Raw genomic sequence first — 12,082 nt, forward strand, 5'->3', positions numbered from 1 at the left:
ATCAATCTTGCTTAGCAACAAAAATTTTAGGCGTAGGTTGAGAACTTACCTGTAGATCTGAACATCTGTTATTAGTAGCAGTAGATGAAATTATGGGAAAAGGAATAAAAATTACATTTTTTCAATGAAGATTATTCTGTGCATATGCAGAACAGAAAATCAAGATGGCGCCGTCGAGGATAGAACCGGTACCGTCATATGTCCACCGGAATTACTACCTATTTGGCCAACCAGACCGAATAGGGAGGAACCCATCTCTGGTAGTAAGATACTGAGATTTCTGCTTACATGTGCCCTGTTTTGATTACAGACTACAAATCCCCCCCCCTCGTTTTTTAAAACTCATGTTGTCTGAAATTTCGTATTGGGGAATGTATAGACAGCATTCTGTCTTTCATCTATCTTACTCTTGGATGGTCTGGGAAACCCCAGTGGCAATTACTGTGAAGCCATTTCTCTCCTGCTTTAATAGAGGCTTTAACAGTCAGAAGAAGAACTTTCCTCTTTAAAGATTAAACGTTGTGTTTAAATATTAAACAGCCATGCTCCTGTCTCCTGATTGCTTGGCCACTGCCAGCAGGCGGCTCAGAATTGCCCATTTTAATTAAAAACTTTATTTTCAAATACAATTCACTGGTCACACATCTCCGAGCGCAATTCCTGCTTTCCTTCCCTGCTTTTCTTACCGGAGTCTGGGACAGCCTCCTCTTTTCAGGTGGCATGTTTTGCTTTCTGTCTCTCATTTTTAGCTCCTTGATTTCTGTCTGCCTACGCCAAAGTGACAGCCTGTGCAAGGCCCTGAGTGCAAGTGGCTTCGTCAAGGGCTGATCAATGCCCCTGGCACTTCCTTCCAAAACCCTAGGAAAAACAATTAAAACCCAATCGATCTTGCAGGCAGCTGTGAATATGCATAAGGGTACACTTGACCTTCAGTGCTCAGGCCACCTTCCATGCTGCTTCTTTAACAAGTTTGGTCAGGTATGCCTGTCATTTGCAATGACCTTGATAAGCACAGAAGAGTGGAAGGAAAGGGAAAACCCATTCCTGGTGCTGGTTCTAATTTAAAGACCCCCTCTGTGCACTTTGGAAAGCGATCCCATAACTCTTAAATATCTGATAATGATTTTAAGGAATGTATAGGATGGCGTTCCTTTCCCAACTGGTTTTTCCTTCCTTCCTTCCTTCCTTCCTTCCTTCCTTCCTTCCTTCTTTCTTTCTTTCTTTCTTTCTTGGTGTATCATTGTTTCTTCTTTTGTTTCATGTGCTATAGATATATGAGAAACTCAGAGCTGAGCCCGATCCACAGCCTTTCCATTTAAGCGGCTGTAGGAAACAGGACTTAATCTCTATAAACTAACCAAAGAGATGGTGGTAATCTCTAAAATCATGCTGGGCCTTGTCTAATTTTGTTCATTAAAATTTCAGGAGCATTTAATGAGCTTGTTTCTCAGATCTAATAATAGGTAAGAGGGGATGCACATATAGGCAGGCCCCTGTTCATTCTGCTTCATTAGGGCATGGTTCTACGCACGCAGACTAGATTTCGGATTCATAGGAGCACCATGTCATCAGATGAATAAATGGGTAATATATCGGTTGCACACCACAAGAGGGCAGGATTTGAGGAAATGATACCATTTACTTCTTGTCAGGCACTTTGTCTAGCAAAGCCCAGGTATTGACTTGTGATCTGAGTGAATACAGTGAAGCTCTTGTGGCACAACTTCTTCAGGGATATTGTTCCCTTTTAGGGAAAAATAATAAAGCATAGCAACATGATGTGTGGGATGAACACAAATGAATACGAATGTGTTCTTTATACATTATAACTTGTAGGTGATATATCTGTCAGTTGAATTTATTAAGGCAAAACATAATGCCTGAAATAATCTTGCATCTTTAATGTGCCAGGCTTCACTCCTTACATAATGATCAGCTACTGCAATATCTTTGCCATCCAAGGTACCTTGTTTCTTATAAAATTCTGGGAACCGACTATGTTTTGACATGATATTCTTTCCCTCCTGCCAGTGAGGCTTCCCTAAACATTTTTAAATAAGTTGCTTGCATATAGTTCTCTTCTTGGCATCTTGGAAATAGAAGCTCAAGTCCTAGAGAGGACAACACTGCGTCTATTTCAAAAAAAGTAGTGTGGGTTTTCCTTGATGATATTGTGCCAGAATTGTTCCTCCCCATCAGCAGGTTTCTTTCTTGGCCGGAGGTGGAAAAATCAGGGCAGCTCAACACAAGAGGAAGAAAACCAGAAGTTCTAACTCCCTTGTGAGCAATAGACCAGATTCTAGCCTACAGTGATTTAAATGTGTAATAAAGATATCAGTGTGTATTTGTCAAAGGCAGAAGAAACCTCTCTATTGTGTACACAAGGATGTAATTTCAGTGAATTATGCATAGACTTAATTAGGAGTTTTAATTGCTAATCATCTCCCAATAGGATTAGCAATGTTGTCTATTAATTACCTGTGGAGCCCCTGTGTTTTGCTAAGGCTGGAGTAACAAAGCAGCATAAATGGCTACATATGTGGCAATAAATTAACTATCCCAAATCCCAGATGGAACTCTGGGGACATCTCAACAGTGTGCTGATAGGTGGGGAGAGAGAGGCCTTAAGTACACTGGCTTTGCATGAGGCAAGGTTCCAAAGCAGTAGAACTGCAGTTGATATTTGTCCAAGTCTCTTAGCTGTGGCACCATGCAGCAATTGGATTGTAAATTCTTTTTTCTAAGCTAACACTCCAAATATTGTATGCATGTTGAGACATTTTAAATCAACAGTACTATATGTTTTCATTATTATGGTTGGTTGCACAGCCTGATGTTTAGACTGGACTTGGCATTTTTATCCATCTATACTCCATAGAGTCCTTACCTGGGTTAGACAGATGTTGGAAATAAGAAATATTTGAGCCAAGGTGGCGCAGTGGTTAAATGCAGCACTGCAGGCTACTGCTAGATCAGCAGTTCAGCGGTTCAAATCCCACCGGCTCAGGGTTGACTCAGCCTTCCATCCTTCCGAGGTGGGTAAAATGAGGACCCAGATTGTTGGGGGCAATATGCTGACTCTCTGTAAACCGCTTAGAGAGGGCTGAAAGCCCTATGAAGCGGTATATAAGTCTACTGCTATTGCTATAAATAGAATAGAAATGGAAATAGAATTCTTTATTGGCCAAGTGTGATTGGACACACAAGGAATTCGTCTTTGGTGCATATGCTCTCAGTGTACATACAAAAACAAGCTACATTTGTCAAGAATCATAAGGTACAACACTTAATGATAGTCATAGGATACAAATAAGCAATCAGAAAACAATATCAATATAAATCATAAGAATACAAGCCATAAAGTTGCAGTCCTGCAGTCATAAGTGGGAGGAGATGGGTGATAGGAACAATGAGAAGACTAATAGTAATACCCTGTTTCCCCAAAAATAAGACCTCTTCAGATAATAAGCCAATCAGGCCTTGAGTGCTGCACTAAAATAAGCCTTCCCCCGAAAATAAGCCCTCTCCAAAAATATTGCAACACAGCAGCAACCATGAGGTGACCATGCTCGCTGCCTCCTGCACCTCAAAAATAATAAGACCTTCCGAAAATAAGGCCAAGTGCTTATTTCGGGGGTCAAAAGAAATAAGACCCTGCCTTATTTTCAAGGAAATAGGGTAGTAATGCAGCCTTAGTGAATAATTTGATAGTGGTGAGGGAATTATTGTTTAGCAGAGTGATGGCGTTCGAGAAAAAACTGTTATTGTGTCTAATTGTCTTGGTGTGTAGTGCTCTATAGCGTTGTTTTGAGGGTAGGAGTTGAAACAATTTATGTCCAGGATGCGAAGGATCTGTAAATATTTTCATGACCCTCTTTTTGCAGTGTACAGCTCCTCAATGGAAGAAGGAAGGTTGGCAGTAATTGTTTTCTCTGCAATTCTGATTATGTTGTTTGGTTGTGGTAAAGATAGTGTCACAGGATATACATTGTTTCAAATAAATCTGCCTTTTCCAATTGACTGATGGTGATTTTGTCAATGCCAATAGCGCTCAAGTGGTGCTCCAGATTTTTTGGGATTGCGTCCAAGATGCCTTCCACTATGGATACTATCTATGTTTTCTTTTGTCACAGTCATTCTACTTCTATTTTTGCAGGTCTCTGTATTTTGTGATTTTCTCCAGTTCTTTGTGTTCTATTCTGTTCTCTCCAGGTACTCCAACCTCCACTATCCAAATTTTTTTTGTATTTCTTATAGACAATTGTTAAGTCTGGGGTTTTATGTGGCAAGTGTTTGTCTGCTTCAATTCTGTTTCAAGTCCCAGAGCAATCTTCATTTTCTATTGCTTTGTCTATTTTGGGACTCACCAGGCAAATGGGATTTCTTGCAGATATTGCAATACACACTTGTTGTTAGTTTATCATGGTTGAGGTAAAATACTGTTAGCCTTTAAGATACTAGAGCACCATATCTATATTATTTGTTATTTTGTTTGCTACCCACCCCTTTGGATGGCATCTTGGTAGAAGAATTTGCATTCATATTTAAATTTTACCATCCTAAATAATTGCAGAATTATTTGCATATTTGACTAATTTAACTGCTCTGTACATTCTTTCTGCTTCCAATTTCTGATGACTGCTAGATGACATATCCAATCCATATATTTCTTAAGATAGAGAAAGAATTCTGAAAGATTAGTGAGGCAAAAAAATTGCTGATGTATTCACCAAGGTTTTCTCTTCTAATTGTTTAACACAATGTTATCCACCTGGTATCTTCCACAGTTGTTGCATTGCAGTATCCATAAATCCTAGCCAGCATAACAGTTGGCTATAATAGCTAGGTATAATGGAAATTCTATTTCAACAAAATTGTGGGAGAGTATTGTTGAGAAAAAATTGAAATAGAATAATTCTCTATAGTTGGTGGAGATAGCATCCAGGAATGGGGTTAATTCTGTCTAGTATCCAATCGGACTGAGTCTACAATCTGTGATGACATGCCTCCTCTGGTAGCTCCTCCCAGCTTTTATCAGTCTATCCTAGGGCTAGTGTCTATCCTGCTTCAATTAAAAAAAAAAAACCAAGACTTTCTCTACAACAACTTTGAAGCCTGCTCCCCTTTGACACCAAGTCGAAGCAGCATTCTATTCCAGCAATTAGGGCTTAACCCCTTTTTCGCTGGGAAACGCGAGCAACTGTTTGGACTGCAGCCACCGAAGGGCAGCACCCACACGCATGCTCCGGAACACTGACCTTTGGATCCCAGCCACAGAGTGCAATCCCAATGAGGTCCAGGGGCATTGCTCACAAGCTTTCACTCCGCAGCCTCAGCCCCAGGCCTCCAATGTTTTTTGGCCACCATTTTGGAGTCAATAGGTTGATGGATGCAATTTTGAAGAGGCACGAAAATAGTGGGTGCCGTTTTGAAACAGTGACAAGCCCCATTTCGCAGCAGCATGGAGCCAGGTGAGTGCTTATGCTGCATGGACCCTGCCTCAGCCCATAAGCTGATCCACTGCCTCTCAAATCATCTCAATGGCAAAGGGGTGTCAGGAGCTGTTTCCAGTGGGCCATTACCATGTTGCGCTCGCATATTGGCACCCACCATTCCAGGGGACTTAGCCTTGGTGAATGAAACCTCTCAGATTCCGTCCCCACAGGAGAGGGGCTCAGCAGGAACCTTGGTATCGAGGCCTGCACGGAAACGGGCAGCCCTAGAGCCTAGATCCAGAGGGCACTCTTCAAAGGCCCCCAAGGCCATACAACGGATGGAAAGCTGGCACCAAAGGGCCTTAGACAGGGAATTTGACAAGGTCCAGAGGACGGCAGCCAGAAAGACTTTGGATCAACGATCCAGCCCCTACCCGTTTGCAGAAATACCCAACTCTTGCGACAGTCCTCAGCAGGCCGAGATGTCACCAGAGAGTGACAGCTCTCAAGGTGAATCACATGTTAGAACTAGAAGAACACTTGAGAATGGAGGACATTGCTATCAGCTGATTACTATCACTGAATCGTGTTTGTTCATGCTGTGATTGGCTGGCAACCTGGACTCTACAAGAATGAATATTTGCCATGATAGATCAGAAGGTTTTCTGAGGGATCTTTTAGAATAGTAAGATTATTTAGGTGCTGGCCACTTCCTAGTTGCTGATCCCAGTTGAAAAGGGATTCTTAGTGAAGAGCTGAAATAAAGTAAGTGAAGAGATGTTTGAAGCAATGATAAGAACTATTCTCCAAATAGTATCAGCCCATCTTTTGAAATGATTTTAAATCCATGCTTAGAGTCCATGCCCCATGAGAGGTGGGGTGGATATAAACTAAAGAAAAGCTCCTAATACATGGAAGGTGCTATCCCTAGAGGTTCATCTGTCCTCTTCACTTTTGATCATCTTTAAAACCATTAAATTATCCTTTTCAGGCAACTTTATAAATTTTAATAGTGATACTAGTTTGCTGTTTGGGCTGGGATTTTTCTTGGTGGTCTAGGTTTGGTAGTGTGTTTCTGTGTTTTATGTTTTGTGGCTTTTGTTTTATTTTATGTTTGCAAATTACCTGGAAACTTAATTGAATAACAACATAATAAATGATCTGTGAATGTTGAAAAATAATAAATCATAGGTACAATGATGTAAGTAGAGAAATGTTAAATATTGATATGATTTGCTTATGGATTAACTGTGCACAAAGGAAAGATAGCAAGAGTGAATGCTAAAACTACAAACAGATTTTTTGACAAATGGGTCTGGGAAAATGTTTTGGAGAACTAAACGTATCTAAAAGGATAAGAAATATGACAGTGAGCAAAATTTGGGAAAGGTAGTGTGGGTTTATGTAAGGCAGATGCAGACCAAATGTTTAGATTCTTCATCAGGACATTAAGAAATCCATGAATGTAATTTATTGGGTTTGAAAACAGCATATGACAAACTGAGTAAGGTCGAACTATTATTTTGTATAAATCTAGAGTTGGGGGATTCTTGCTGAATGGGGGTATCAATTTAGAGGAAGTAAAGCATACGAAGGAACAAGTTTAGTTTTGTGATTAAGACACCATGCTAGAAACAGGGAGACTATGCGTTCTAGTCCTGCCTGTGGCTTCCTGTGTGACAGTTGGCCATTCATTCTGTCTCAGCCCAACTCACCTCACAGGGTTGTTGTGGAATAGGACGAGGTATGTTCACTGCCTTGAGAAATAGATAAATAAACAAATCAATCAATCAATCAACAAAAAAACACAAAATGGTCAAAACAATAAATGGAACTGAGACAAGTATAAATGATGTCTCCTTGGTTATTTAATGATAAATGTATAAATGTGTGGTGATGTTAGAAACGTTGGATTTTTCCCTCCGTCCCTCCCTGTATTATTTTTTTACTGTTTTCTTTGCTTTGCATAATTCTGGTTCCCCAAAAGGAAATAGCACAATGGATAAGTGTGTGTTTGTGTCTGTTTGTGTGTGTTGGGGGGGGGGGGTAGCAAATCCTTTTGGCAAGATCAGGTACAGTGAAGTGCTGCTTTGTCCCTCCTAGACCCACAACTGACCATTTAAAGTGATTCTTCTTATTAGTGGTAGCAGCACTGCTGCCCATTTATTTAGAGAGGCTTCTGACCTTATTTTACGAATTGCACACTGAGTGTGGAAGCTGAGAGCAGCTTTTGGGGATAGGTAATGAAGTAGGGACCTGGCACGGACTTCTCCCCCTTGTAGTTTTACGGCAATCAGCTCACAGAGCTAACTAGAAATATAGGAACATTTTTAAATTATGAAATAAATCTACAACCTTAGCAAAAACATTGCTATATAGTTGTCCTCTTATTTTAAATGAACAGTGTCAGCAGATACGGAGAGTGAACTTCCTTCCCAGGAGGTACTTTTTTAAATTAAATAATTTCCTAATAAGAAATATCAGATTGGGAGAGAGGGGGAGAGAGAGGGGGGGGGGAGAGAGAGAGAGAGAGAGAGATGAAGTGTATGTGTGTGTATGTAAAAATGTATTTCTCTACAAATTTATTTTTCTGAATTTACATGTGGATCCATATGAATAGATGCTGCCATGTATATTCTTTCCCATTTTATATTCAAGATCTTGAAATTGTTTGCCTTAGTTTACTGTTTGTACAATAGAGCTTGTATTTCTAAATTGCTGAATCAGAAAAATATGGTTCTGAAAGATTAATTTTTAATGGATCACTCCTCCATGCAGTTAGGATCTTAAAGCTGATTACCTTGGTTCTGAGTACATAAACACTAAGGTGGAATTTGCAAGCAATCTGTGCGTTCTTCTGAATAAAAAGGCATAATATGAGGCTTGTGGAGGGAAAAAATCTCCGAGTAAGCATGCAGAGGGATGAAATTATTAGAAGCATAACAGTCATATTGTTTGGCATGTAGGTTTATCTTTGGGAGCCAGGGTCAGACATTGGTCTGAAAATAATTTGATTTGATTTGATTTGATTAAACTTGTATGCCGCCCTATTCCCCGAGGGGACTCAGGGCGGCTAACAAACCAAATAGGGAAAGGGGGAGTACAAAAGACAAAAAGACAAAACAAATTAAAAAAAACCAAATTAAAACTCATCAACAGCCAATGGCTACAGGAGCCAAAAACATATTGCTACTTATAGAAAACAGCAAAATGTTACTATTTCCTGGCTAGGTGATTGCTGCTGAAAGTTACTTCACTTTTAAATTTTAAGATAGGAACGCGCTTGTATTTCATTTTGTTAAAAAATTCACACTTATTAAATAAGGTAAAGACTCTTTTACTTCTGAAGGAAAAAAAGAAAGTTGGATGCATTCTATCCAGAGTTTGCTTGAATAAAGAAAAAATTAAGAAGTCAGAAGTGTGTGATCAAGATTCTAGAATTCTAAGAGGACAACTCAGTCTGGATAAAGGCATTTGTTTCTGCTTCATAGATTATTGTATTTTTAAAAAAATAAACACTTTCTTTTTTAAGACTGTTGTCTACCAATGTGATCTGTTTTTTTTCTATTTGTCTGTATAGCATGGAAAGTTCTTATGTGTAGGAAACACTATTTTAAAATAGGATACTGGGACAACATTGATGTTGGCAAACAGCACATATAATGTAAATTTTTACCTATTAGTACAAATAATAAATGTTCATGGTTTTGAGCAAAACCTGTCATTTTTCATGATGGAATCTGGGGAAAACACTACCTAGCAATGCTATCCACTAGAATTTTAAAGCCTTTGCTTTAAAAAAGAAGAGAGGAAGAGAGAAAAAGAGAAGGAGAGAGGGTAGGAAGGAGAAGAAAGAGGGTAGTAGTAAGGGAGAAATAAGGGAAGGAAGAAGGGGAAGGAGAGGAGGAAGGAAGGAAGTAGAGAAGGAAGGGAGGGAGAAAAGAAAGAAAATAAGGTGAGAGGTGGAGGAGAGGTAGGGGAAGAAGAAAGAGGTAAGGAGTGGTGAGTGGGAGGGAGAGAAAGAAAAGGAGAGGAGGGAGGAAGAGAGAAAAGGAGAAGGTGAGAGGGTAGGAAGGAGAAGCCAGAAGGTAGGAGTAGGGGAGAAGTAAGGGAAGGAAGAAGGGGAAGGAGAGGAGGAAAGAAGGAAGTAGAGAAGGAAGGGAGGGAGAAAAGAAAAGAAAGAGAAAATAAGGTGGTGTCATAGCAGGTGCGAAGGATGGTAAATAATACATTCCAATTATATCTTATACCCTTTTAAATGAATAATAATATAAGAATGGCAAATAAAAAGAATAAATATGTGAATGTATACCTATAACTGCATGTAAGAGAATAGATGACAGTAAAAATATAAAGCACAATATAAATAAATAAAGAAATGTATATAAAAATGGATAATGAGTAACGAGATTACAAATGCAAGATAGAAATGTATAGAAATGAAAACACTAACTGCAAAGAAACCGATTCGGAACTGCTGTATGATATATGATGGAACTTATTGTTCCTATGTTGTTTTTAAATGATGTGGTTATTTTTGTTAATGTGTTTATGTGTTCTGTTGATGTGCTTATGTGTATAAAATAAAAAGGAAGAAAAAAAAAGAAAATCCAAAAAAAAAAAGAAAAAAGAATTTTAAAGCCTTTGCACCAAAATCAACTTTGTCACTCAAAGAATATTGAGAATGTAAATTTGTATTTAATAGAATAGTAATATCAGAACGAGACTACTCAAAATAAAATACTGAAAAGAGAGATGTAGACTTCCAAAAAAATGACCCAAATATTTGGAGTTCACAATGCTGAAGAATGGCTGAATCAAGTATTTTGATGGTATTGAGTCAATGTCTTGCTGTACTATCCTGTTAAAGCATCTTCATTCTTTTCTAGGCATACAGCTTTGCCATGGGGAGCTGGCCAAAGAATGGGCTGTTAGATATGAACAAAGGACTGAATCTACAGCACATAGGAAGGCCTCACAGTGGGATAGGTAAGAACAAGTCCTTTTCCCCCCTCCTATATTCCAGCTGACCCTCTTTGTGCATTACGATTGGAAGACTACTATGCGTTTGCTCTGATATAATTCCCAAGATGTGTGGCTGTCAGCTAATGAAATCCAGTTTCCTGTGTGGGTCTCCTATTTTGGATCCCATCTTTGATGTGGGTAATCAAAGAAGAGACAAGAAGCTAAATACAGAAGGATAGAGTTGTTTTATGATTGGGAAAGGTTTTTTTAGAATAGTAATGTTAAGCACAGATGGCAATCACACATGCCCTACTTAGTGTCCTTCATGTTTGTACCAACCATCACTTCTTCATAAGTCTCTAAAATATTTGAGTCTGTGCTGCATTGAGAATTTAATACTAACATCCCAGAAGAGCATTTAGTTTCTTTTTCTCCCCTATTTAGGCATTATGATATTGAGATCCTGATGTCATGCCAGGTTACCCCTTATGTGGTCCCTTATTTTCTAATCTATATTTTTGTTCAAGGGATAGGTTTGAGCACATTCAAACTTGCTTTTGCACTCATTAGTAAGCAAGCTCTTCATTCTTCTACTGATGTTTCTGAGAGCTGTTAGAGACTTCTGGGGATTTTAAGTTATATGGAAAAAAATTATAAAGACTTCTTTAGCAAATGCAGCTTGGAATATGATGTGTTTATCCTATCTACTAGAAGATAGCAGTGCAGGAAATAATGTTGTGGTATGTATTCAGTAGTAAATGCATACTATCTCCTAGTGGTCTTCGGGAAATTTGAGATATGTTAATTGATAGTTTTTCCTCATTTGCACCTGTCCAAGTATGTTCTCTCTGTTGTGTTTCTTCCTCTTTTATCAGCTTCTTTCAGCTGTAAATTTACAGATGGGCAACAAGAAAAAAAAGTCACCTACCACCAAGGCCTGGAGGAAACAGTTTAATATTGTTTCAAGATCCTTACCACTAAACTATCAAATCAATATGAGTTAAGGAGATGAATTATTTAAAACTCACCAGCTTTTAATTAGCAATCTCCTTCTGAACTATGGATCTGGTTGCATGTTGATGGAATGTACCACTGAAATGCTGCCTCCTTGCTTGGGTATAGGCTCATTTCAGCCATTCATGTAGGCTGGCATTGTGTAGAAGCTTTTTTTACATTATAATACAGATCTCCTTCAAACCATTTATCTCCTCTCAGGTGTTTTATAGAAGTGTTTCTAATGGCTTTTCTTACCACACTAAAGCCACAAACATTTCTACAATACAATCTGTCACTGCCTTTAATTACTTGTACATCTAGCGGCCTGTCATTAGCTTGTTTTCCCTGCTGGAAAGTTGAATGCAATGATGGTTATTTTCTCCAATTTTCTTGACTCTTTTATTTGTAAAGGATTTTGCTTCTTTATTTTATTTAGACTAAAGGTGTGAAACACCAACCTATTATCCATGAGTGCAACACACTGAGGTTAAATGTTTCCCTTGTGTCTGATGAGAACTAAGCAATTAATCTTAAACCTAAAACCAGATTTTCTTCTTTAAACAAGGATTTTCTCTTTTAATACTGTATTATTATGAAAGATGTGCATGCCCCCCCAAATGCAACCCAGTGTGCAAAAACATTAAACAGGTTTTTTTAAAAACAAAATCAGCATAGATTTAAAATGA

General features: G+C 38.7%; 1 protein-coding gene across 3 annotated transcripts in view; it reads left to right on the forward strand.

The window, feature by feature from the left end:
- The window catches only part of ERI3 (ERI1 exoribonuclease family member 3), a 313,271-nt gene that overhangs the window by 202,866 nt on the left and 98,323 nt on the right, over positions 1–12,082 (forward strand). For all 3 annotated transcript variants that reach the window (XM_032218808.1, XM_032218807.1, XM_032218806.1), the window contains one exon: positions 10,325–10,424. In XM_032218808.1, coding sequence (XP_032074699.1) covers positions 10,325–10,424 — 100 coding nt within the window. The remainder of the gene's footprint in view (positions 1–10,324; positions 10,425–12,082) is intronic.

The sequence above is a fragment of the Thamnophis elegans genome, chromosome 5, assembly GCF_009769535.1.
Source record: "Thamnophis elegans isolate rThaEle1 chromosome 5, rThaEle1.pri, whole genome shotgun sequence".
Classification (NCBI taxonomy): Eukaryota; Metazoa; Chordata; class Lepidosauria; order Squamata; family Colubridae; genus Thamnophis; species Thamnophis elegans.